The sequence below is a fragment of the Archocentrus centrarchus genome, chromosome 6, assembly GCF_007364275.1.
Source record: "Archocentrus centrarchus isolate MPI-CPG fArcCen1 chromosome 6, fArcCen1, whole genome shotgun sequence".
Classification (NCBI taxonomy): domain Eukaryota; kingdom Metazoa; phylum Chordata; class Actinopteri; order Cichliformes; family Cichlidae; genus Archocentrus; species Archocentrus centrarchus.
The window spans coordinates 24,944,961-24,968,426 of record NC_044351.1 but is presented as its reverse complement, the minus strand read 5'-3'; the positions used below and the strand labels follow the sequence as shown (position 1 = coordinate 24,968,426).

The 23,466-nt window shown below is 41.5% G+C and overlaps 1 protein-coding gene across 2 annotated transcripts in view; it reads left to right on the top strand.

Moving 5' to 3' along the window:
- The window catches only part of furinb (furin (paired basic amino acid cleaving enzyme) b), a 183,842-nt gene extending 160,390 nt beyond the window's left edge, over nucleotides 1-23,452 (top strand). For both annotated transcript variants that reach the window (XM_030730647.1, XM_030730648.1), the window contains exons 7-16: nucleotides 134-222; nucleotides 2,571-2,743; nucleotides 8,063-8,275; nucleotides 13,712-13,812; nucleotides 15,370-15,473; nucleotides 17,853-17,970; nucleotides 18,211-18,390; nucleotides 18,601-18,728; nucleotides 19,366-19,494; nucleotides 20,325-23,452. In XM_030730647.1, coding sequence (XP_030586507.1) covers nucleotides 134-222; nucleotides 2,571-2,743; nucleotides 8,063-8,275; nucleotides 13,712-13,812; nucleotides 15,370-15,473; nucleotides 17,853-17,970; nucleotides 18,211-18,390; nucleotides 18,601-18,728; nucleotides 19,366-19,494; nucleotides 20,325-21,031 — 1,942 coding nt within the window. In that variant the 3' untranslated portion in view covers nucleotides 21,032-23,452. The remainder of the gene's footprint in view (nucleotides 1-133; nucleotides 223-2,570; nucleotides 2,744-8,062; nucleotides 8,276-13,711; nucleotides 13,813-15,369; nucleotides 15,474-17,852; nucleotides 17,971-18,210; nucleotides 18,391-18,600; nucleotides 18,729-19,365; nucleotides 19,495-20,324) is intronic.
- Nucleotides 23,453-23,466: the final 14 nt, after the last annotated feature.

Sequence of the window (23,466 nt, the reverse complement as noted above, 5' to 3'; positions counted from 1 at the left end):
GGAACATTAAATGCTTTTTCGCTGATTTTATTTAACATTTAGTACCTTTACAGGTTTATTTTTAGTGTTCCTTTTTTTTCTTTTTTTTTCTTATGACTCTTCTTTCATGCACCTTCACGTTTTCTCTTGCCAGGCATGGAACCCGGTGTGCAGGAGAAGTTGCAGCTACAGCAAACAATGGTGTGTGTGGCATAGGTGTGGCCTATAATGCTAAAATTGGAGGTGAGTGAAGCATACTGTTATTTTTAGTTTGGCAGAATGTTTAATAAGTATTATATTCATTTAAATCAGTTTATAATCATTTAAATTAAAGCTAATACACAATGAAATACACACTGAACATTATTAACTTGGAAGTGAATGTCTTTCTGCTAAGATCTCTGGGACTCTGGGACTTTCGTCAGAACAACAATTATACAGTAGCTCAGTCTTCGCATTATATTAATGATCCAGTGATAGGTTTTAAAGCTAATATCCATAATGTTTTTTTTCTGGACCGCTGACTCTCATTTACTGACTGACTGATTCTGTATTGTTCAGCTGTACAAGTGAGAGTGTGCTGCAGAGATAGGCAGTATTGTACACTGAACATCCAAAGCCTCTGAGACAAATTGCTTTTGATCATTTACTGCGGTTTTCTTAAATGGAAATAAGTAGATCATGGCTTTATTATACCTGCTATAGTATTTATGACAGGGTGAATCTGATTTTCTCAATTCATCTCAGCCCTCATTATACTGTCCTTCAACTTTATTTGGCTCTCTGTGTGATACATAGTCTTTCTTTTAGGTGGTAAGCAATTTGTATTTTGAGTAAACTGTCTTATACAGGTGATAAAGTTAGGCAAAATTAGACTCTTAGGGCAAATTCTTTTTCAATCAGTAATTAAGCTGTCAGCATGTGCAGATATGCATAGAGAAAGATACTGTATGTAGAGCAGTTCATTCAAATTAAATCTGGGAAAACAAATCAAGTCTGGAAGGATTATTTTTCCTCCTGAAATTTTTTGCACTTGATAAATTATTCCAAGAAGGCCTTTAGTAACTTTTGTCATCAAACAATCTGTCAATGCCATGATGGCAGCCAACAAGACTCAGCGGAGCCCGTGGAGCCCTGAGCAGCCTGTTCACAGATGTTACTCATAACTCTCCTTCTTTGTCTTCATTACCATTCATCTCCCGACAGAGCCGCACATTGGCCCAACTCTCATAAATTATTCCTCTGTGAATCTGTTCACGTCACGGCGTCAGTGGATTGCTTATAAACAGCTGTGATTCTCTCCCGAACGCTCATGGTGTGTATATGTGTGTGAGCAGAAGCAGTCGTGTTTATGCTGAAGCTAAAATATGTGTCTCCTTGCAGAGTAATAATTATCAATTAGCATTTAAAACCCCCCAATTGACCCTACTTGGCTCACTCTGTGTCTCCTCTCCACCTACTGTACCTGTTTTCCTTGCGCCCGCACACACATTCATAGCTGCATCTGTACCTGCTACCTATGACTTGGTGAAGCTACAGGGAATTCATGCAAGTGTCTTACTCAGGAATCATCAAGCTGCAGGAAGTTGATGAGAGTTGTTACGACAGTAATTACCTTTACTGCTGCGGTGCAGACCTCACGCAACGACCGCAGAGCAAACAATGTGCTTTATGTTGCGTGTTTAGCCCAGTTAAGTTTGTTTCAGGCTACTCAGTATTCAAAGGTGTGTTGCTTTTGAATGCCTGTGCCAGCACAATAATTACAGCCTTGGTCACATCCCTGCTGGCACACGTTTGTTCCTACAGGGCTAGGCAGGTTCTCTAGAACGGGTTATTGAAGTCTTAATGTGGACGTTGTCAGTCTTAGTGTATCATATAAGGTTTGGGGGTCCCCTAACCGTAATGGACCTTATTTGAGGGTGGGTTATTTCATGCTTCTCTACAACCATTAATGTTCAGAGGAATGATCTGAGGCTGCTCACATCAAAGGCTCAGACAGTGTTGCGTTCAGGTATGATGAAAGGTGACATGTGCTGCTACCCTGTGGACACAGCAGACTGCTGTAGGCTCTGTAAACTCTCCGCTCATTTCTCCCTGTGCATGTGTGGGTTTCTGCCTTCTGCAGACTCTTCCATTTGTCTGCTTGTCCTTTCTATATGTTTGGTAGGGTCAGGAAGCAGCCTTTCTTGGTTTAACAACCCCCTGGGATTTTGTTTACATGATGGTTAAATACTGTATTATCTGCCAGAGCAGCATCTGTGGGCGAAGGTTTGGGTGCTTACTCATTAAAACTGAGATTCTGTGAAGTCTTTGGTTTTTCTTGTGAAGAGCTTGGTTTCTCCGGTTTTCAGTTTTGTTGTGTTTTTCTGGCTGGAGATAAAATGAAAAAGTTTGCATTCTAACAGATTATTTTCAGCCTTTGTTTCTTTTTATCACCTTACGCCTGTTTTGTCACTAAGGTATCTCCCCACCCATCTGATGCTAAAATTCATAAGCTCACTGTCTTTACCTTTCGTCACACTGTCACTCTTTCCTCATAGCTTTCTCTTTGGTAACCTTATCTAAACCTGCATTATGTGTTTGTTTTATAGGAGTTCGTATGTTGGATGGGGAGGTGACAGATGTAGTGGAGGCTCAGTCTCTTAGCCTCAATCCTCAGCACATCCACATTTACAGTGCCAGCTGGGGCCCAGAAGATGACGGCAAGTCTCTGGATGGCCCTGCCAAACTCGCTAAGGAGGCTTTCCTTCAGGGAATCACCAAGGTCAGTCAGAGCACAAACATGGTCTTTTAATTTACTAATGTCTTGCATTTCTTATTTATAGTATCACTGTCAAAGTTACATCAGGCCTTTAATGCAATAAATCAACAATCTGGAAGACTTGGTTTATGGAAATTAGTTAGATGAGAGGACTGATTGACCTGTTAAGCTTAGCTCAGTGTAGTTTACAAGCTGTGATAAAAAGATTTTACAATTACACCCCCCCCCCAAAAAAAATCATACTTGATTTAAATTTGGCAGTGGATTGCTTCCTGTGCAGTTGTTGTTTTACAAACACACCTGTTCTGACCACTTACACTTGTGCATCTGAATGTCCTCTATTTGTGTCAGCAGTGACCCTTTAGTGTGAATTTTATTTTGGGAAAGAGCACAAAGTAACAGGGAGTAAGTAAAGTAAAGTAGTGCAGGTGGTGAGGAGCGATTGTGTTGCTGAGGCCAGAAAACTCCTTTTCAATACATTTTGTGACAGTCCACGATGGCCTGCAGTATAGTTCAGTTTGTTTCTGCTGAATGTTCTCCCTCAGATGTTACAGTCAAACTTGGCATTGACAGTCTGACCCTGGGGGACACATTCACGGTGTATAATCCTGTGAATGTCAAAAAAAAAAAAAGATGAGCATGCTCCTGGTTGAGCTTCTTACCTGATGCACCGCCTTCAGGCTTGAACACTGCAGACTCTTTTACTAAAACCAGTTTTTTTTTCATCTGTCGGGAATAGTCACAGATCCAGCCCTCATCGCAACCGATGATGATTCTGGACATGAAAATCGAGTCGGTTTGGCACAGAAGGCGGTATTTGGTATTTGAGTAAGTGTGAGATCCAGGGTGAAATTGGCCAGAAAAGACTTCATGGGAGTTATTTAAAAATAGCAGCTAGGAACAGTGCAGAGGTACGCAAGGAGACAAGATGGACCCAATTAAGTAAGAGCTTTCTCCTTTTTTTTTTTTACTTTGTCATCACACCTGGTAAAACCCCTGGAAACACATTCCCAAGAGTAAAAAAATCTCCCTACCAACATCTTTTAAGCTGAATATTTAAGGTGTTTTGTTGTTGGCTCAAAACTAGGGCTGCAACGATTCATCGATTAACTCGATTAAATCGATTCTAAAAATTTATCGACACAAATTTACTGTGTCGATGCTTCGTTTAAACTCTGCAGCGCTCAGCTGTCTCGGTGTAAGCGGCGCTCCTCACTAGCATTAGCAGCATTTGTGCTGACGTTTTTTTGTGGGTTTATTGGGGGCTGGCAAACCAACATAGAACTGCATTACCGCCACCTACTGGACTGGAGTGTGAATCACTCACGTATACACAAGCACACATTCTAAAAAGCTCTCCGTCGCTGCGATGGATTTCATTTAACACAGAGTGGATCATCACTAGAGTTGCCACCTGTCTCGTAAAATACAGAACCCCGTATGTTACGGGACTCCGTGGAATACGGCTCCGTAACATGCCGTGTTCCGTACTTTACGGGACGGGTGGCAACTGTCGCTGACATGCATTTCCACGCCTCCACTGCTCTCTGTGTGTCTGTGTGTGTTGTGCTCGCTGAGAATTTCAGCTGCTATTTTTGTCTTTACTTCAGCTGTAGCTACCAGAACTGGTTTGCTAGCGAGCGCGGGCCATTAGCACTAGCGATGGTTCGGTACCGGAAGGCCCGCCCCCCAGGACCGAGGGGCTCCTTCAAAATATTTTTTATACTTTAATCCCTTATTAGTGACTAAATATAGACCTGCAGTAGAAACGTATTTTCGAGAATGCTTGTGAATACAAAGCATTACACCATTACTCACACATGCGCCATGGCTCCCACAGCCACTAGTTTTTCAAAACACTCATAGCAGGCAGCGGTTTTAACTGCGCAAGCGCAAAGAGGCGAAGCTGTGACGGTGAGCTCAATTAGTGAAAAAGGAAACGTTTTTCCAGCGTCCAAAACAGCAGCTTTTTCTTTTAGTAACAATCATTAAATCTGTGAAACAGCTGGAGGTCCTTCATCAAGCACCTGATCAGCAAGTGTTAAGGTGAAGAAAAGAGAACTTTGTAGCTGCTCCATTCACCGCTGTTTGTTCACAGGCGAAAAACTGCAGTACGGAAGTTAAAATATGCAGATAAACTGTTAATAAAAAAAAGTATTTCTTATCCGATTACTCGATTAATCGCTGGAATAATCGATAGAATACTCGATTATTAAAATAATCGTTTTATGCAGCCCTACTCAAAACATACAAAACCACAGCGTGAAAATAAACAGACAGGTGGAAGTAGATTTTTTTATAGGGAGACTATTTTCTTTCCCATTACTATGTCTGTTCCTTCATCAGTATTTCCGGTGCCATTCTTTTCCACAATGATAAATTATTGAGCTGCAGATGCAGACGTGTTAGGGATAGGTTTGGGCTCATGTCAAGCCAGCAGAAACACAAAACAACAGGGAAACAGACTTTAACACAAAGACTAGCTACATTCTCTGAAGATCGCCTTGTAGCTGGTCCCAAAAAAAATGTTAATCAGGGAGCTTCAGAGGAGCAGTAGGTGGATTTTGTTATTTTTGCATAGAGCTAGACAGCTTGTTTATGTGAAACTTTCACCTCACTCTGCAGAGAAGCAAATCTGTGTATTTTTTGTTTGTTTGTTTGTTTTTAGTTAAACATAATCCAGTTCAGGTTTGATTATATAGCACCCATTTAAAACATTAGTTATCTTCAGAGAGTTGAATACCAAACAGTAGTCAAGAGAAACCTTACGATTGCAAAGCAGCTGGTGAGAGCAGGGAGAAAAAAACGTCCCTTTTACTAGAAACGCCCTTCAGTAGAACAAGTCAGAAAAGTTTTGCGCAGTTTTCCACCTGTACAATCATACTACATTACTTTTTAATTGATGATGTCTTCCCAAGGCTGTGAGAAGGACAAATCCAAGGTTAGTTTGTAAAATTTCCCACTGACTAGTCATTCAAGCTTGACTAGAATAAAACATTAAACAGTATGGCTTATTATCTAAGTCTTATACTACCATTTTTCATGTGTCAGTATGCGGCATCAAAAGAGGTTAGGAGGAGTGGCTTAATGATAAATGCGAGATGGGAGAAAATAGAAACAGAGCAGCAGTCACTGATGCAGAACAGTAGCTACATTCAAAGTCTTCTAATTGGCATATAAATGAATGAAAATTTTCAGTGAAACAGAATGACTCATATATAGAACCCCAAAATGTGAAATATTCCGGATATCATGGTGTGTTAGTGAGGAAAAATTGCCTGACAGCAAAACAACAGGACCTCACTGGTTCAGCGTGTGCTCTCCTGGCAGAGAGATAACCCTTGGCACTGGACTGTTATCATCTGGCCTCTGTAACCTGCAACTAAGACAGCATCAGGCCATAAATTAGGGGTATTAGTACCGCTTCTCTAGCCTCTACTGTTAGGACACAGTCCGATTTGGACTGTATCGCCCAGCAGATGTATTCTTATCCTGAATCCCTTAAGAGAGATCATTTGTGAGATGGGAACGCAGGAACCCATTAAGAAAATTAAATGGATAATCATTTTTAAAAAGCGCACTGAACAAGCTTAGTTAAAGTCTGTATTTGCATCCAATTAAGGTTCCTTTGTGCGATTATGAGCTTAACATTTCTGTGATTAGCTATGCCACAGACAAGCTGTGTTACAACAACAGTGATAAGGAAGAAAATATTCCAGCATCTTATCTTCACTACCAAGATACCAAAAAATCTTTTAATTTGGTGTTATAGTTGAAGTAAAAACACAACAGTAATATAGCAGAAAGCTCAGCCCAGCATTGGACTGCTCAGTCAGTATGATTAACAATAAGAGGGGTACAAAATAGAGGAGTGAATAGGCGGTACAACATGTGATGCTTTGCACTCTTAAAAGAAAATGTGATTTAAAAGATGGAACATAACAACAGCCCAGAATAAGTCCATTAGCAAGGTACAGAAAATAGGTTGGTACAAGGAAAAAAAAAATCTGACTGAAAACAGCTAGTTTGTTTTATCTTCTTTTGTGTTTGTGTCTATCTCTGGGTGCAATGGCACCTAACTAATTTCTAGCTGATTCATTTTTTAATGACAGAATGTAATAAATATTCAGCGGAAATGTGACTTGTGGGTAAATTCAAGTGAAAATCACTGTTTTTTTTTTTTCCTTTAAAAAGTGTGTAACAGATGTACAAATCAAAGACAAACAGATAATAGGTTTTAGCAACAAATAATAAAAACATGTTTCTGAAAATACTTTTTTCAAGAAGAAAAATATAATCAGAAATGACAGCAGTGGGTAAGAGTAGGTATTCCTAATTAAAATGTAAGTCTGGAAGACCTTAAGAAAGGGGCACTGTGGGTTGCTGGCAACCCAGAGGCTGTTATAGAGCTGTGGGATCCTTACACCTCCACTGCCCACTGTCTCTGTGTCCAGCTCGGCCTGAGGCAGCAGTCATCGAGAACGGGTCAGCAAGCCTCAGGCTAAATATCACCAACATATTGAGAGAAAGAAGGTCAGCTTTGCAGGAAGTGGGTGGACACAACCCTGTGCTTCAAAAACAACCAATAAATCAGTTTTTAAATCCAGCAGTAAGCAGAGCAGCGATGTCAAAATCCAGAAATGTGCACAAAGTTTCAACAATTTGTACGCACCTTAGCTGCTCTATTTTTATACCGCCAAGAGGCACTCGATCGATTTCTGGGACTTTCCAGCAAATGAAGAGTTACTCTGATCTAATCAGCTGAAGACAAATGTAGCGTTTGTGTGTCTGGTCACAAATGGAGCAATCAAATCTTCGCTTGTGTTCCTGAGCTGACAAAGAACACCCTTTGTTACTTTGCTAAAAGGGGTTAGTGAAATTTTAATCAGAGCCAAGGATTTCTTGGCTGTTGTTGTCATTCGAGACCCAGCTGGACTGAGTGTACGTATGTCTCAGATAGTGTGTGTAATTTAGGAGCGCAATCTCTCTGCCAGATATCATGTTGTCATTTATCAGCCTTGAAATTATATTCAGCTTGAATAAATTTGGTAATTACATTTCCTCTGTTTGTTATCTGATGTTCTGCCGCAAGAAGTCGCCTGACATGATGATGTATTAATAGGAGTTGTGCCTACAGCGCTTCAGTGTTTCTGAAAGAAAGTACATTAATGACAAGGCATTTAAGGATTGAGACAAACGTCTGTGTCAAAGGCAATTTTTCATAGTTCAACCAGCTCCTGTTAGTTTCTCTCTCTTAACCTTTTCTGTTCCTGGTTTCCAGCCATATGAAGGTGTGTGTGTGTGTATGTTTCTGTACCACAGGGACGCAGCGGACTGGGCTCCATCTTTGTCTGGGCCTCGGGTAATGGTGGCCGAGAGCAAGACAGCTGTAACTGTGACGGCTACACTAACAGCATTTACACCCTGTCCATCAGCAGCACCACGCAATCCGGCAACGTGCCGTGGTACAGCGAGCCCTGCTCTTCCACCCTCGCTACCACCTTCAGCTCTGGAAACCCGGGGGAGAAGCAGATAGTGGGTGTATATGCACGCACACACACACACACACACACACACACACACATAGAGGCTCACATGCACTTTGAAGATCTCCGAATTTGTGTAGGATTGTTTTTAATATTTTGAATCTTTGGCACGCTGTAAATATCAAGTTTGAAAATATATCTACACATCTCATACTTACCAAAAGTTGTGTCTACACATCCAAATTGAACCCTTTTTGAGAGTATATTCACATTAAGCATGTGTCTCTCAAATCAAAAATAGGCTTCAAAATGTCAAAGTCTGAGTGACTGATGTATAACATACAATGAACAAAGCTGACAAACACAGAGAGATGCCACGATTCCTTCAAGCTGCTTGTCACCCGAAGAAAGACTTGCTTCAGGGACGTACAATAACATAAAACAACCATAAATCTGCCATTCCCTCCAAATTACACCAGAGGCATGCTGCAGGCAAGTAAACATAACTGATGAAATGGGTCGAATTGAAGTCAGTTTAAAATATACATTAGCATTTGATTGTATTGTTGATTTAGCAGACAGAGGCTGTCATTTGATGCACAGTACCAAGTGAGTTTATGCAATTTGCGTTTATCCCAAACTAGTATTTATTTTCAGTCTGTTAGATTTTTGTGTTTCACACAATCCAACGTGCACTATCAAGTGGCTCATTTTCTGAGCACATGTGGTCACCTCCATCTCCAGAGATTACACGTTTTTGCAACTGAAGCGAGAGAAAAGCAAACATAAATTCCCATTTTTCTAACTAAAATGGCAACCAACTGCACTCCGCTGTAATTAACTTCATCTGTTGTGCACACCTAGATGGAATAAAATGTGACTGTTTGCAAAAAAAATAAACACATTACTACCAAGTGGCAAAAAACACAGAGTTCACTAATTGGCCTTCAAGGCATAGTGCGTCGTTACCACAGAGCAACACAAAAGAAAATGCTCTGTATTTTCACAAAAATAAGGTTTTCAAATAATCAAAAGGTGCAATTAAAGAACCGATTTTTGCTTTGTTACTGAATGTTAATAATTTCTCATTTTGAAACTGATTGCTTAATGAATAATTTTTTGCACAAATTGAACTATTTTCAATCCAGAGTTGCAACTATGTTTTTATTGTAAATTAATGTGACTATATATTTTTTTTTAATTCGGCTTTATTTATATAGGCCTCAACTCATAGAAATAGTCCTCTCAAGTCACTTTATATTGTAAGATAAAGCCTGCAACTCTACAACATTACAAACGGTTCACTTAATGAATTGTTGAATATTCCCTTTTTATACTCCTAATATTTATTGGCATCCGTCCGCCTCGTGGTCTGTCATGTCTGGTGCATTCTGCAGGAGTTGCTATAATAGACATGAAATGGCAATCCTTCATACGCTTGTGGCAGACAGCTCAGATGGTGGTTGGGTTTGTCTTGCTCTCTTTTGTTGTTGCCTCTTTTGCTGTGTTCTTTTATTCTTGATCTCTTTAGCAAGTTTTGTGCCAGTTTTAGTCACACTCCACCGGACTGCATGAACAGAAGCTGCTTCTTCACAGTTGTCAGTGTTTATATGGCGTGCTTTCATGTCATGCTTGCATAGATTCATGAACCTTGAATGTGGGTGCCCCATGGGGCTGGCATCGACTACTAATTCATATAGCTGGTGTGTTCTTCAGGATTCTGCCATCATACGTGTTTCACGTAGCCAATTCAGCTCATGTGGCATTGTGTAAATAGGTTTTGCATGCTGGAAGTTTCAGTTTGCTGTAGGACCCTGGTTTGGGATATTTTGTCCTTCCATGTGATTCCAATGCCTTAGACAGTGTAGATGAGCTGTTTGGTCTTGCTGCATGATGGGAGTAAGTTGTTTCACTGCTCTACAACAGGGTGCAAGGTGCAAGCTCTGTAGATGCAGATCTTGGGTTAGCTTCTTGTTTTCCTACGCTTGGTAGCTGACCCTTGACTTCGTCCCTGTGGTGATCTGCTCGTCAAGAGAGAGGTCACTAGTGAAGGTAGCACCTAAGTAAGTGAAAGAGTTCACAATCCAAGGGTGTGCCATCCATCATCACATTTGGGGGATTATCTACATTCTGACCCAGGACCTTGGGGACCTTTTATGCTTACAGTTAAGCCAGATTCTTTGCAGGTATGTGAAATTCTGTTAAGAACCTCTTGAAGCTCATCTACAGCATGACTAATCACTGCAGCATCATGAGCAAACAGCAGTTCACAGATCAGGATTGTTCTAACTTTTGTCTTGGCTCTTCATATTGCCGAGTTGAACAGTTTGTCATCAGATCTGTGGAAAACAGATCTGATGTGCAGGAAAACACCATCTTGGGAGTCATATTGTGGCAGTGTGGAGAAGAAAATCCTAAACAGTGTGTGGGTGCTGAGACACATCCAGGAGCTTTTCTACTTGCAAGACATTTGATGGCCTTTTCCAGCTCGCCCAGTGTTGGTTCTGCATCTCACCCTTCCAGGACTAGTTGGCTAAGGAATGGCAGTTAGTGCAGTCTCTGTGTCTGCCATGTATTTCTATAAAGCATTCCACCCATCTCACCATCTGTTTATCTCCACCACTAATAACCTCACCGACTTTGGACTTTAGAGGAGCTATTTCAGAAAGTATTGAGCCAGTTGCTTTCTTTATTCCCTCAAACATATCTCTGATGTTTCCGGTATCTGAGCATGTGTGTATCTGAGTGCAGAATTGCATCCAGTATTTATTAGCTTAGCATCTGTTTATGCAGTGTGGCTGGCAGTTCTCAGATCTTCTAGGCCAGTGGCCCACCAGGGGGGAGCAAAGGTACTGCAGGTGGGGCCCGCAGTAATAACAGAAATTTAGTTTGAAATTACTCACAAGTATGCATTACAAGTCCTCACAACCCCTAAATGATGTCATCACATCCATCTTTTGTTTTTGGTTGCTCTTAGTGATTGTATTTTATTTTCACTTCTTTACAAATTTATCTTATTTTTATTCTGTTTTTCTTTCCTTTTATTTTAGATATTTATTGCTATTTTTGCTTTTCTCGGGTCTGTATTGTTTCATATATCTTGATTGATCTTGTTTTGGTGTTAGTTGCCCAGTTTGGGAGATATTAGCCATAAATGTGTCTGCCTACGTTTGAATATAATCTAACTGAATAGATTTTGCCTTGTGGCAAACATGTCATGAACCTGAGCATCATGTCACAGGCACACCTTATTTCTCAAATGAACCAGCTCACAGCAAGGTTGGTGGATGTTTCTTTTTGTCATGATTTTCTAGAAAAAATACTGTTGATTTTTTCAGGTGTATTTTTGGGTGCTTTGAGCACCATTAGGCGAGTGCAGTTTAGTCCTGTAACATTCAAGAGAAGGCAGACATCTCTGAAACTGAACAGCTCACAGCAAAAACAGTCTAGATGGATAAATAGCACTACAGGCCAGAGGAAAAATATGTAAATCTGATTATGGGATGACCTGCCCCTTTAAACTGTGTGTTTAGACATTTGTCTACTGTGTTTATTTTAACCCTGCTATATGTAAAAACTGATTTGTCTAGCCAGTTTAAAAAAAAAAAAAATCTAAAAATATTCAGTTTACAGTGTCATAAAACCAAGTGTAGCACTTAGTCACTATAAAACAGTTGTATAAGCTACCGGACCAGTTCTAGGTTCATAGGAGTGGGAGAGCAAAGCGCAGTGAAAAGACCAAAGCCATAAACCTTTAATTAACAAAACCGGCACTTTTAATAAAACAAAAACAGTTTTTAGTTTAAGAATCATCTAAAAACTTTCTTTTCAGTTTCCAGAATCTATTTTTTTTCCAGACCAGTCTGCTGCAATCCAGGCCTCGAGGGCCAGTGTCCTGCAGGTTTTAGATGTTTCTCTGCTTTAGCACACCTGAGACAAATATACAAGTCATTAGCAGGACTCTGGAGAACTTGACTGCATACTGAGGAGGTAATTCAGCCATTTGATTCAGGTGTGTTGGAGCAGGGACACATCTACCTGTAAAACCTGCAGGACCCCAGCCCCGAGGCCTGGATTTGAATAGCCTTGGACTAGAGTTTTTGTCTTATTCTTGTATTAGCAGCCAAATGTTGGTGTATTGACCCTTCAACTTTCCCACAAAACACCAACAAAATCCATTTAGGTGGGCTCAAAGCAAAAAAAATAATATTTGGACACATCACTCAATATTATATTCCAGAATATCACACGTTCAGTTCTGTGTCAGTCTGATCAGTTCAAGCCAGGCAGAAAAGGGGAAATCCAGACTCCTGCTGCAAAAAGCAGTGAAACAGTGGAGCACCAAACCGTTTGCTGCACATCCAGTTGCTGTAGTGTCTTTAAGTTTGAGTCCTGTGGGTGCATGTTGTCTGCAGCCACCACACAGACAAAGAGGGAGAGAAGAGGGTCCAGGCTTCGTCCAGTGCCCAGAAAGCTCTCCCAGGAAAGAACCTGGCCTGCACTGATAGGCCATGGAGAAAACTTCATATACAACACAAGAATTACAATAAAGAAGCAAAATAAACAGTTTCTGCCTCTTTGGGAAAAGAAAAATAGCAGCGGCTTTTCCTTTCGCCACTAACTTCAGTGTAATACAAATCATAATGCAGTTTTTAAACCTCTTTTTATCAGTTATTTACGACATGAATTATATCCATTATAATGTCCTATTTAAGGTATTCGTTGTTCCATTTTTCTATTGTGTTATTTGTGATATTTGTAACCTGAGTTGCACAAGAAATACAGCAAATGCCCAAAAAGAAGCTGCAGATATTGACAAAAGATTTCACTCCTTATTAAAAATTAGTGGTTTATCCATTAACTGTTTCAGCATTTAATCTGTGAAATATTAGTGTTTCTTTGTTGTTCTGTCCAGATCTTAAATCTAACAGCTGGCCTGTGTAGACACTTGCCCTTCCTTTGTTTACGCCTCTGACACATCACACACTGATAACGGTCATTAGTGCCACAATCTGTCAGGCCAAAAGTTTCAAACCAAGAATCTGTCTCTAACCTTCATAGACCATCTTGCCTTTGGCTTCTTTGTCATTTCTGACGCGTCCTCATCGTGACCCAGACAGCCCTCATTAGCTTTCTGGCACTTGCAGAGACCAAGGTGGAGGTGCAGCTGGAGTGCTAACATACTCTGTCTCACCACAACCTGACCTGGTTGGGCTGATATGGCTGACCTTCATTACCCCAGATCTGACCCTTGGCAAGTATCCACAGACCAGAGACTGAACCCACCCACTAATTCTCTCCTTCTCCTCCTTCTGACATAGCTGCGGGCAGAGCTCCTATTGTCCGCAGCTCTCCCCTGTCTAGCACTCTGTTTCTTTTGCCATGAGCTTCACTCATGCTGAAGTGGGAAACTTAGTGTGTCAAATCAACTGTGTCTGTCCTGCTGTACTTATTTGCACTTTCTCTCTATTTCCTCGTCTCTAAGGTGACCACCGACCTGAGGCAAAAATGCACAGACTCTCACACGGGGACGTCCGCTTCAGCCCCACTTGCTGCTGGGATCATCGCTCTGGCCCTGGAGGCCAAGTGAGTGCCCCTGTATCTGCTTCTATCTTAGGAAATTGTAAATGAAAGGCTTTTTTGTAAACTTTCCACTACTCTTAATGCTCTTAACTTAGTTCATTATGATCCACTATGTGCTGTGTGTGGGAGTATGTGCATGGACTCACGTCTGTAAATGCGCAGACGTCTCTAGGAAGGCGGCGTTGGCCTAAATCCCAGCCAAGAAATTCTTTCCACACCATATTAAGCTTTTGATAATCAGTTAATTAGTGAGACAAATCAGCAGCTGCAGCCCACACAGACATCTGAATACCTGTAGGGCTCGTGGCAAAGATTTTAAACTGGAGAATGCCTCTCATTATCGCTCACTCAGGACTCCAGGTGTCAGAATCCAAGTTTCTGTCATCAGCTCTAATGTGTTCCCCATTATCTTGAGTCATATCTTGCATGTGTTAAGTCAGTCTTATCAGTAAGCAGTCCTCTACTGTGCATAATTCTCCTCTTTTCCACATTAGTGATTTGCTGACAGCTGTCAAATCAATCCAGTAGTACCTTGCAGCCAAGTTTCAGTTCTGGTATGCTCAGCGTCTCTGGTTTAACACTACACAGGAGTCAGTATTTGTCAGCGAGCAGCCCCCACCCCCACCCCTTCTGAAGCCCCTCCTGACAGGCAGCAGTAATAACAGGGTAGCTAGTTTATCAGTCTGAGACCGCACTGGAATTCACAGAGATGGAATCATTTAATAGGCAGAGTGTTTTGGCTTTCTGGTGTTTTATTATTTTATTATTTTCCCCTTTGCTCTTCGCTGAGGTGACATTGAGTGGATCGGAGGATCTTGTCCATTAATAACACATGAGAGGATGTGAGATGCGAATGCTGATGTGGAGGTTGGCGGAGGTGATGCACCACAGTGCAATTCTGTGTTTCTATTTCTGTCGGCTGTGGTGTTGCTCTTGGTAAAGCACTGTGATTCACAGTTTGATTATCTTAACCCACAGAGCGGTTTTTCTTAGTGGTGACTTAAAGGATTCTCTGTTAGATACTTACTGCTCTGCCCCTTAATAAATCTATATGGGGAAAAAAAACTTTTTTTACTGAGCTTCAGCTGTGTTGGAGGTGACCCTGTCCCCAACTCACAGAACTTATTAGAGACCATCATTACAGATAAGTCTAGACCGTCCTCCACGGTTTTGTTTTACTGTGTTCCCTGACCTTTCAACACAGTCGGTTATGATGTACCTTTAGTGCTGGTATTTTACACCCATGTTTAAACCTTTATGTGAGTCTATATCTTTGTTTTAGTTGACTGGCATATCCCTCAGGGTTTCCTTCACCTCTCAGTACAGTATTTCATCCTCACTGTATATGCTCAGATGGATCACATTTCAGGTGTTTTCTACACTCTTTTGACCTTTTCCATGTCCCATAGCTCCTCACATTTCCCTGTCTGTATTGTTGTATAGTTGAGGTCAGCGAAACCTGACATTTCTCATTATGTGCACAATGGGAAGGAATTATCCTCACCTATTACACGAGGGGATGTAAATGAGATTATATTTCTTTCCTTCCTGTCTGTGCAGCATGAACTTAACTTGGAGGGATATGCAGAACCTGGTGGTGAGAACATCCCAGCCTGGGCATCTCAGCGCCGGTGACTGGAAGACCAATGGAGTGGGACGCAGAGGTAGAAACTGGATACAATCATTAGTCCAAATCAAGAACAGATGGTAACATGTGGAATTATATCTGTAACTCAATCCTGAGCACAGATGGAAAGTTCACTAAAGCGCTCTTTTGAAAATGCCTTGCTTGACAGTGCTTTGGAGTAGCAATGTTTTTTTTTTTTCAGCTGAGACTTTGGTTGCTATGATACAGAATATCTGCAGAACTAATGCGTTACCTACCTGACTGCTTCTTACCTGTAAACTCATGGTGAACTAAATGTTTCTCCAAATATTATTTTTAAAGTTAAGCCCTTTTAGTCCAGGGTAACATGTCTGGTACAGGCATGCATACCTGGAGCAGCAGCAATCTTAGCTTCTCCTACATTTTTGTTCAGCATTTGTACAAGTAAAGCATAATTTATGGTCCTGCAAATGTTTGCGTGCTCCCGCGCATTCTCCAACATCCTAACTGTGCTTTGCTGGAAGCAGATGACATATGCATCTGCCGAAAGCTGGTTAGTTGACAAGTAAGCTGGAAATAGAGAAGGGAGAGACAGTGGAGTTCACTGGGAACAGGAGAACCGTGAAAAAAAAAAAAACTTCAAAGATCAAAATATACTGTACGAAAAGACATGTAGTAACGGGTAAAGTCCTACCATTCATAAAGTTATACTATTAATTAATGCTTTGATCTTAAATATGATCACTCTGTCTCTATTAATGTGCTACATACCACAGGCCTTCAAGGAGGCAGTAATTAAACCATTACTTAAAAAGCCATCACTTGATCCAACTGTCTTAGCTAATTAAGGCCTTCCTTTTATCTCAGACATTCTTAAAAGAGTAGTTGTAAAGCAGCTAACTGATCATCTGCAGAGGAATGGTGTTTGTGAAGAGTTTCAGTTAGGATTCAGTACAGGAAGAGCATTAGTTAAGGTTACAAATGATCTTATGGCTTGTGCCAGTGGAATCATCACTAGTCTTGTATTGCTACACCTTAGTGCAGCATTCGATTAAGGTTGACCATAATAGTTTATTACAGAGATTAGAGCATGTCATAGTATTAAAGGTACTGCGCTGCAGTGATTTGAATCATCTCTATCTACTTCAATTTAATTTCATGTAAATGGGAGTCTTCTTCACACACTAAGGTTAGTTATGGCATCCCACAGGGTTCTGTGCTAGGACCAATTCTGTTTACATTATACATTCTTCCCTTAGGCAGTATTATTAGAAGATATGTCATACATTTTCATTGCTATGCAAATGATACCCAGATTTATCTATCCATGAAGCCAGATGATACAATTAGTTTGATCAGTTTACTATTCCACTACAGTACGTACTGTTGACTTTGACAGACTTTCTATTTGAAATGAAAATGCAATTATTCAGCACTTTTCCTGGCATGTATAATTTTGTCAGGTGGTGCAACCAAGCAAAATATGAACTATCAGGCTAAAGAAAACTAAATGCAGAAAACAGTCAGTGCCTTCATGGGGGCATTGAATACCATATTTACATATGAAGTATGAGCTGCCATGCACACGTGGACAAGAACTGAGAACATGGAATTAACAAGTGAGTTAACAAATCTTTAAACACATTACATTCCTAATTCTTTAGAAAACACATATATTTTACTTCTGCAGAGTTCGAACAAATAGAAACCTGTCCTCTGTTCCAAGAAATGTGTTGGCTTACATGTCAGTTTGGCTATAAGCAGTACTTGTTTCCATTTGAGTAAAACAGTAATATTGGTGTTCCATCAAGCAGTCACACTGACCAACAAGCAGAAGCAAACTTTGAAGAACAGCCTGCATTACCTTTTCTGCTAAAGTGTGCTTTCTGACCAGTCGTGAACATGCCATGTTTTGCAGCTTATCTTGTTGAAACAGCTGTCAAACATTTATCCAAAAAGTTTTCTGCTCACATTAGTTTGCAGGTTAGATACTGTAGCTGATAAACATACCTGCAGATGTTCATTTAGATGGTGGGCTGTGGCCTGTAGGCTACAGGATTAGTTTGTTAACGTTGTCTTCCATTCCCTTGCCAGTGCCCAAGCCTGCCAGCTGCTGTCATTCAGTCACAACCAGCCACTTGAGACATAAAGAAGCTTTTCTGATATTGCCCCAAAGACCCTCTCCCTCCTTTTAATGATAAAAGAAAGAATTGACAATAGATTTAAGAAATGTTATATTATTACTGACTGGCAAGTTGGACTGTTAAATGCCGGTTGTTTTTAATCACATTTATATTCTCAGGATGGAGTCACAAATAAAGTATTTCTGTAGAGAGGATTATTTGATTGTCATTTCTGTCTTTCTGTGCTGTTATCGCATAACAACCACCCACCAACCTGCCATCCGCTCCCTATCCCTCCGTCTTTTCCTCCACAGTGAGTCATTCGTACGGTTATGGGCTCCTGGATGCAGGTGCTCTGGTTGCTTTGGCACAGAACTGGACGACAGTGGGGCCACAGCGCCAGTGTGTTAACACGATGCTTTCAGAACCAAGGTTAGAAGAGTGACTGCATGTGTGCGTGTTTGTCCGTAAACTACAGTGAGTTTCAGCATTATGACAAACACTTCCTGTCCTATCACAGTATCTATCATATCTCTGAATCTGATGGATATCTCTGCATTCGCCTCCAAGCCGGGGGAGTCGGCTATGTTTAAAGCACTGTGCTGTTGTCTGTGTCCATTTCTGCCTCCACACAACATTAACCATTCTGCCCGCCACTTGTCAAACCTGCAGAGACATCGGGAACAAGCTGGTGTTCGGCAAGAGCGTGGATGCCTGCTGGGGACGACCAGAGCATGTCAGCTCTCTGGAACACGTTCAGGCTCGCCTCACTCTCTCCTACAACCAGAGAGGAAAATTGGCTGTTCATCTCATCAGCCCACTGGGCACACGCTCCACCCTGCTGTTCCCCAGGTACACAGTAAAAAAACGGGACAACAGCAGCCAGCTCCTAATACAAATCTCTCTTTTTCTGTGCCACACACAGACAAATGTAATGTGTGTCCCTCGGCTTTAGTTCTATACACATGCTCCCCACAGGCATACTCTGAGACAAATACTCAGAGTATGCCTGCTTTCAAATGCAGGAAAAAAACACATACATGTCGTCTCTTGTTTGTTCAGGCCCAATGACTTCTCCTCAGAGGGATTCAATGATTGGGCCTTTATGACCACCCACTCGTGGGATGAAGACCCTCAAGGAGAGTGGACCCTGGAGATAGAAAATGTAGCACCTAATGGACGTGACTATGGTAACCTAACTCATTTTCATTAATTGTTCAGACTGGTTATCCACATCGAATCTTGTTTCATGCCAGCATTAACTGCCCCCTCACCGTTTTTGTTTTTTTTTTTAATATATTTTTATGCTTCTCTTAGTAGCCTCACTTCAGTTCCTCTATTTCCATCTCTCTCCTTCTCTAACAAAACAGTCTATAACATATTTGGTACCAGAGGAAAGGCTCTCAGAAACTGTTCTGATTAAAAGTCAAGAGACTCTGGACAGAAAACGATTCTTCTGTAAGAAAATATTTGGCAACCATTTATCAAAACATCAGTATCTTGAGAATGTTTTGCTTCCAACAACCGGGCTGCACTTTAACTCAAAAAGCAAATGGCAGCACACTGTCAGAAAGAGTTGCCATGTTTTCCAGTGGATTTGTTTTCTCTGAGCAGCAGAGGGAAATGAGCAAGAAACACCTCTTTTTCTCTGCTGCTGTTGATCCTCCTCCAGTGCTGTTTGGGCCACTCACATCACTTGTTTCCTGTCCTTCCACCCCCGTATCCTCTTCTCAGCCAGTTCACTCTGTTCGCTCTTTGAGAAGTGCTAAATTGATATTCTCCTTCCACCACTTCCACCCCCACTCCCTCTGCCTCTGTCCTCCTCAGGTGTGTTGAGTCAATTCACCCTCATCCTGTGGGGTACTGGACCCAGCATCGTCAACCCCTCATCCCCTGACTTCCCTCGGCCATCCAACAACAGCTGCAAGACATTTGACGCCCAGCAGATCTGTATCGGTGAGATCGATCGGCCTTTCGCTGACACACATGAGCCACTTAGGTTGAATGGGTTCATTTGTATTGGCGTCAGCATACAGTCATTGTTATCAAGCAGGCTTTAGGTCAGACTGTGTTGGGTGTTTCAGTTTGTGAAAAGCGAATGTTGTGAATACAAATTGGCAATTTACAAGCCTCTTGCGCATCTGTTTATGTGCGCACAATGAATAAGCACATTGCCATATGTCATATCAGAGAGTGGAACGTATTGCGAGCAGCAGGGGAGATTTAAAGTGCGCCAGTGCCTCAGGTGTATGTTGTCAGCAAGGATGACTTCTTCAGTGAAAGGCAGATGAAGTCAGAAATTATTTTCTGCTTCCACTCAGGCACTTTGTTCTTAATTATTTTAGACTTTTCAAAGATTTTGACAAACTCAACATTACAGTCATTACTGCTAGTCTATCTTTTTTTTAACGTGTCCTCAGTTGCCTACTAATGTCCCTGAAATTAACTCTGAGGTTCAGGCTGAAGGACCCAGGAAAGGACAAAAGGCAGGTGAACACAGTGTTCAATTGACAAAATACACAACTTTTTTTTTTTTTTTTTACTGTTAGTGGCCTTTCTTTTACAAATTAGCTGTCTTAGGGTAGAAGATTAGTGACACTTTATAGACCAAATCTTTATCTCATTATTCAAAAAAATTTTAGTTGCAATTAATTACATACAGTATAATTAATTGCAGTGTACACAGTTGCACTGCAGTTTTACAGTGTAATTATTTTGATTGTGTTGATGAGACTAACCCCCCCCCCTCCCCTCCTTATCTCATTAATCTGCCCCTCTCCATTCAGAGTGCAGCCCTGGCTTCTCCCTCTTCCTGCAGGGTTGTGTGAAGTTGTGTCCACCGGGCTTCACGTCAGGGCAGCAGCTCCTCAACCTCTCTCTGGAGAACTGGGTGGACTTGTCCTCCGTTCAGGCCTGCCTGCCCTGCAATCCTCTCTGTCTTACTTGCTCTGGCACCGGGCCTGCAGACTGCCTGTCCTGCCCACCTCACAGCCATCTGGTCTTCACCTCCTGCCTGCATCAGAACCAAGTCCAGCGAAAATCCCCTCTAACTGGAGGACTACAGGGTGATGGAGCCCAGCCTGAGGGGGCAATTCCGGCGGCAGCAGATCACAACAGCATAGAAGCTGAGGAGCCCCCGGGGCTCATTGTAGCTCCGTCCACTCAGCTCCCTGCCATTGTGGCCCTTCTCAGCTGTGCCTTCATCCTGGCTGCCTTCGTCGGGGTCTTCTTCTTGCTGCAGTTACGCTCAGGTGGCGTGTCTGCTTGGAGGACCAAATTGCCCTCAGGGTACTCAGAGACGAAGGGGGTGCGGGTGGGCTTTGGTTTTGGCTTCCGTCAGGGACAGGAGAGAAAGGCAAGGATATGCTACAAGGGAATCCCCACTGTGTGGGCGGATGAGGACACGATTGCCTATGAGTCTGAATCAGACAGCGAGGAAGTGGACGGTCACAGCGAGAGAACAGCTTTTATTAAGACGCAGAGCTCGATCTAGCTGAAGCTGCATCTGCTGTTTTGTTGTCTGACACAACAACAGATCTGACTGTATGGAGCTGATTTGTGAAGCAGAACCGCACAGGCTCAGAAAAACACAATGTGCAGGCCTTACTGTCCTATCAGCACCCCATCCAAATGCATTAAGAGCCGATAATTTGTTTCATGTATTTATTTACATTATTGTATCTTTCATTTGATTAATACTTTGCTGTCAGTTGTATTTATTATAAATTTTGCCATATTCAAAAGTGTTATGCAACTAATTATTTTTAATTTGGAAATATTTTGTCCAACTTATTAAAAGTGCATTCCAGAAAATTTGTACTGCCACACTCATAAAACTTTGATACTTAACAACAGAAGACAAAGAATAGTCTAATATTAAGCAGCAGACGTTATAATTTCCTGAGTTTTACTTCCAGATAGGAGGCATGAACATGAAGTTATGTAATTCCACCTATAAGAATCAAAAAACCATACCTGATTTAAATTTGGTGACAATGTGAGGCTTTGATCACTCACTAGAATTCTCTTTCTGACCACCTGTGCGTCGGCGATGGTTACTGCTCTCCTCCACTTGTATAAAATGGCAGTGCTTTAATTCAAAGTTTAATTTTGGGGAAGAGAATGAACTCAAAATTATTGTGTGGCCAAAATGTGCTGCAGATCCACGAAGGCAAACAACGAAGATCAGGTGATTTGTGTCAAACATTCTCTTTTAGATGCCTCAGGACATTAGAGCAAAACCTCACACTGACAGTCTGACCCTGGGTGACAAAAATCGCAGTGCACAACACCATGAAAGTTGACAAAACGGTGAGCGTGCTCCTGGTCTGATGTGCCACCTTCGGTCTTTGAAATTGGGCTCTTCCCCTGAAAGCTGCTATTTGGTGTCTGGGTTGTAGTCGGAGACCCAGCTGTCCTCACCAGCAGTGATCCTCCATGTGAAAGCCTGATCAGTTTGACAGAGAAGTTGTTCACTCTCTGCACACATTTGAGGTCCAACGTGAATCCGCAGATGCACATGTGATGAAAAGGGGGAGTGCCAGGGAGCCATTTAGAAGTAGCAGGAGTGCTGGAAGCAGTTCACAGCTCCATGAGAAGATGATGGAGATTGCTCAAATTCTAATCGGTATGGTTTATGCTTTTTATAGATAAAGTTGCAAACTTTTTGATTGCATCTGTGGGTCAAGCCCCAAAAACAATTAACCCTAGAGTCCCCCTGCCTGCTAAATGCCCATAAATTTCAAACTCTATACCTGCACGTTGTAATGCACAGTTCCTGGGAGGGAAAGAAAAAAGCACCTCCTATCATATTAACCAGTCAGAACTATGCTGATGCCATGATAGGAGTTTATTTAATCAGACTTAGCGAAGCTCATCCACAAGTACAGTGTGTGCCAAGCAGTGTATGGAGTGCCCCTTTACTCTGTTACTTTATCTAATGCATATCTGATTAGTCTCTAATACAAACACCTCTTTAGTTCAGGTGAAGTTCTAATATATTACTGTTATCTTTCATCAGAGTCCTGACAGATTGCAGGCCAAAGGTTGTGAAGTCAACTTGCTGTTCATTAATACTAAGAAAACTTTAAATTGAGAATCTCTGCGGCACACTGGGACAGCATAATAAAACATCCCCGCAGGTTGTTTGATAAGCAGGAAACTGTGGAGGATGCTCTGTTTTCAATCAAGCCTCAGTGGGAATTTCCACTGCAACGCAGACACACCAGATAGTACATCAGTCACAAAAAAAAAAAAAAAAAATGTGCCGACTTGAAGTGAAGCAACACTGTTTTTTAATGACATTAACCACTCAGGCCAAAAACTGCTTGGCTGACCTTGTGAAACATTGTACCATTTGGTTGCTGCGGGTGAGAAATAAGATAATTCTCTCTTCATTTTCCCCACGGAGTGTGCTTTATATTGATTTTCGGGGCTTCTCTTCCAGAACATCTTCATCAAAAGTGAAGCTCCCTCCCTCTTTTACTTTGAGCACCAAACATAAAAGGACAAATTCATGCTTTTATTCCCTCTGTAACGATGTAGACTTGCGACTTTGTGGCCAAATCAAAGTCTCTTGATCTAAAGGCCAGAATGGCTAGAGTGATTTAAAAAATAATAACGATTGCATTTTCTATGTTTGTTTTTTTTTTATCTTTTTTTAATTATTTAACGGATGTTGAGATCAATTCCATGCTGGAATAAAAAAAAAAAAACTTTTGGCTGTTGTAAAGCAGGTCTGTGTTTTTTGTTTTACTGCCAGGGTTGAAAACTTCTATATATTTTTTAATGCATCTTAAATTCAGTCTCTGACACAGAACCCCACCCCCCGAGAGAGCAGATGGTTTCTCGCTTCTTCATGGCCATACATCAGTGTTGCAACTGTTTCCTTCGCTCCTGGCGTTGATTTTTAATGGAGTGCCAGCATTC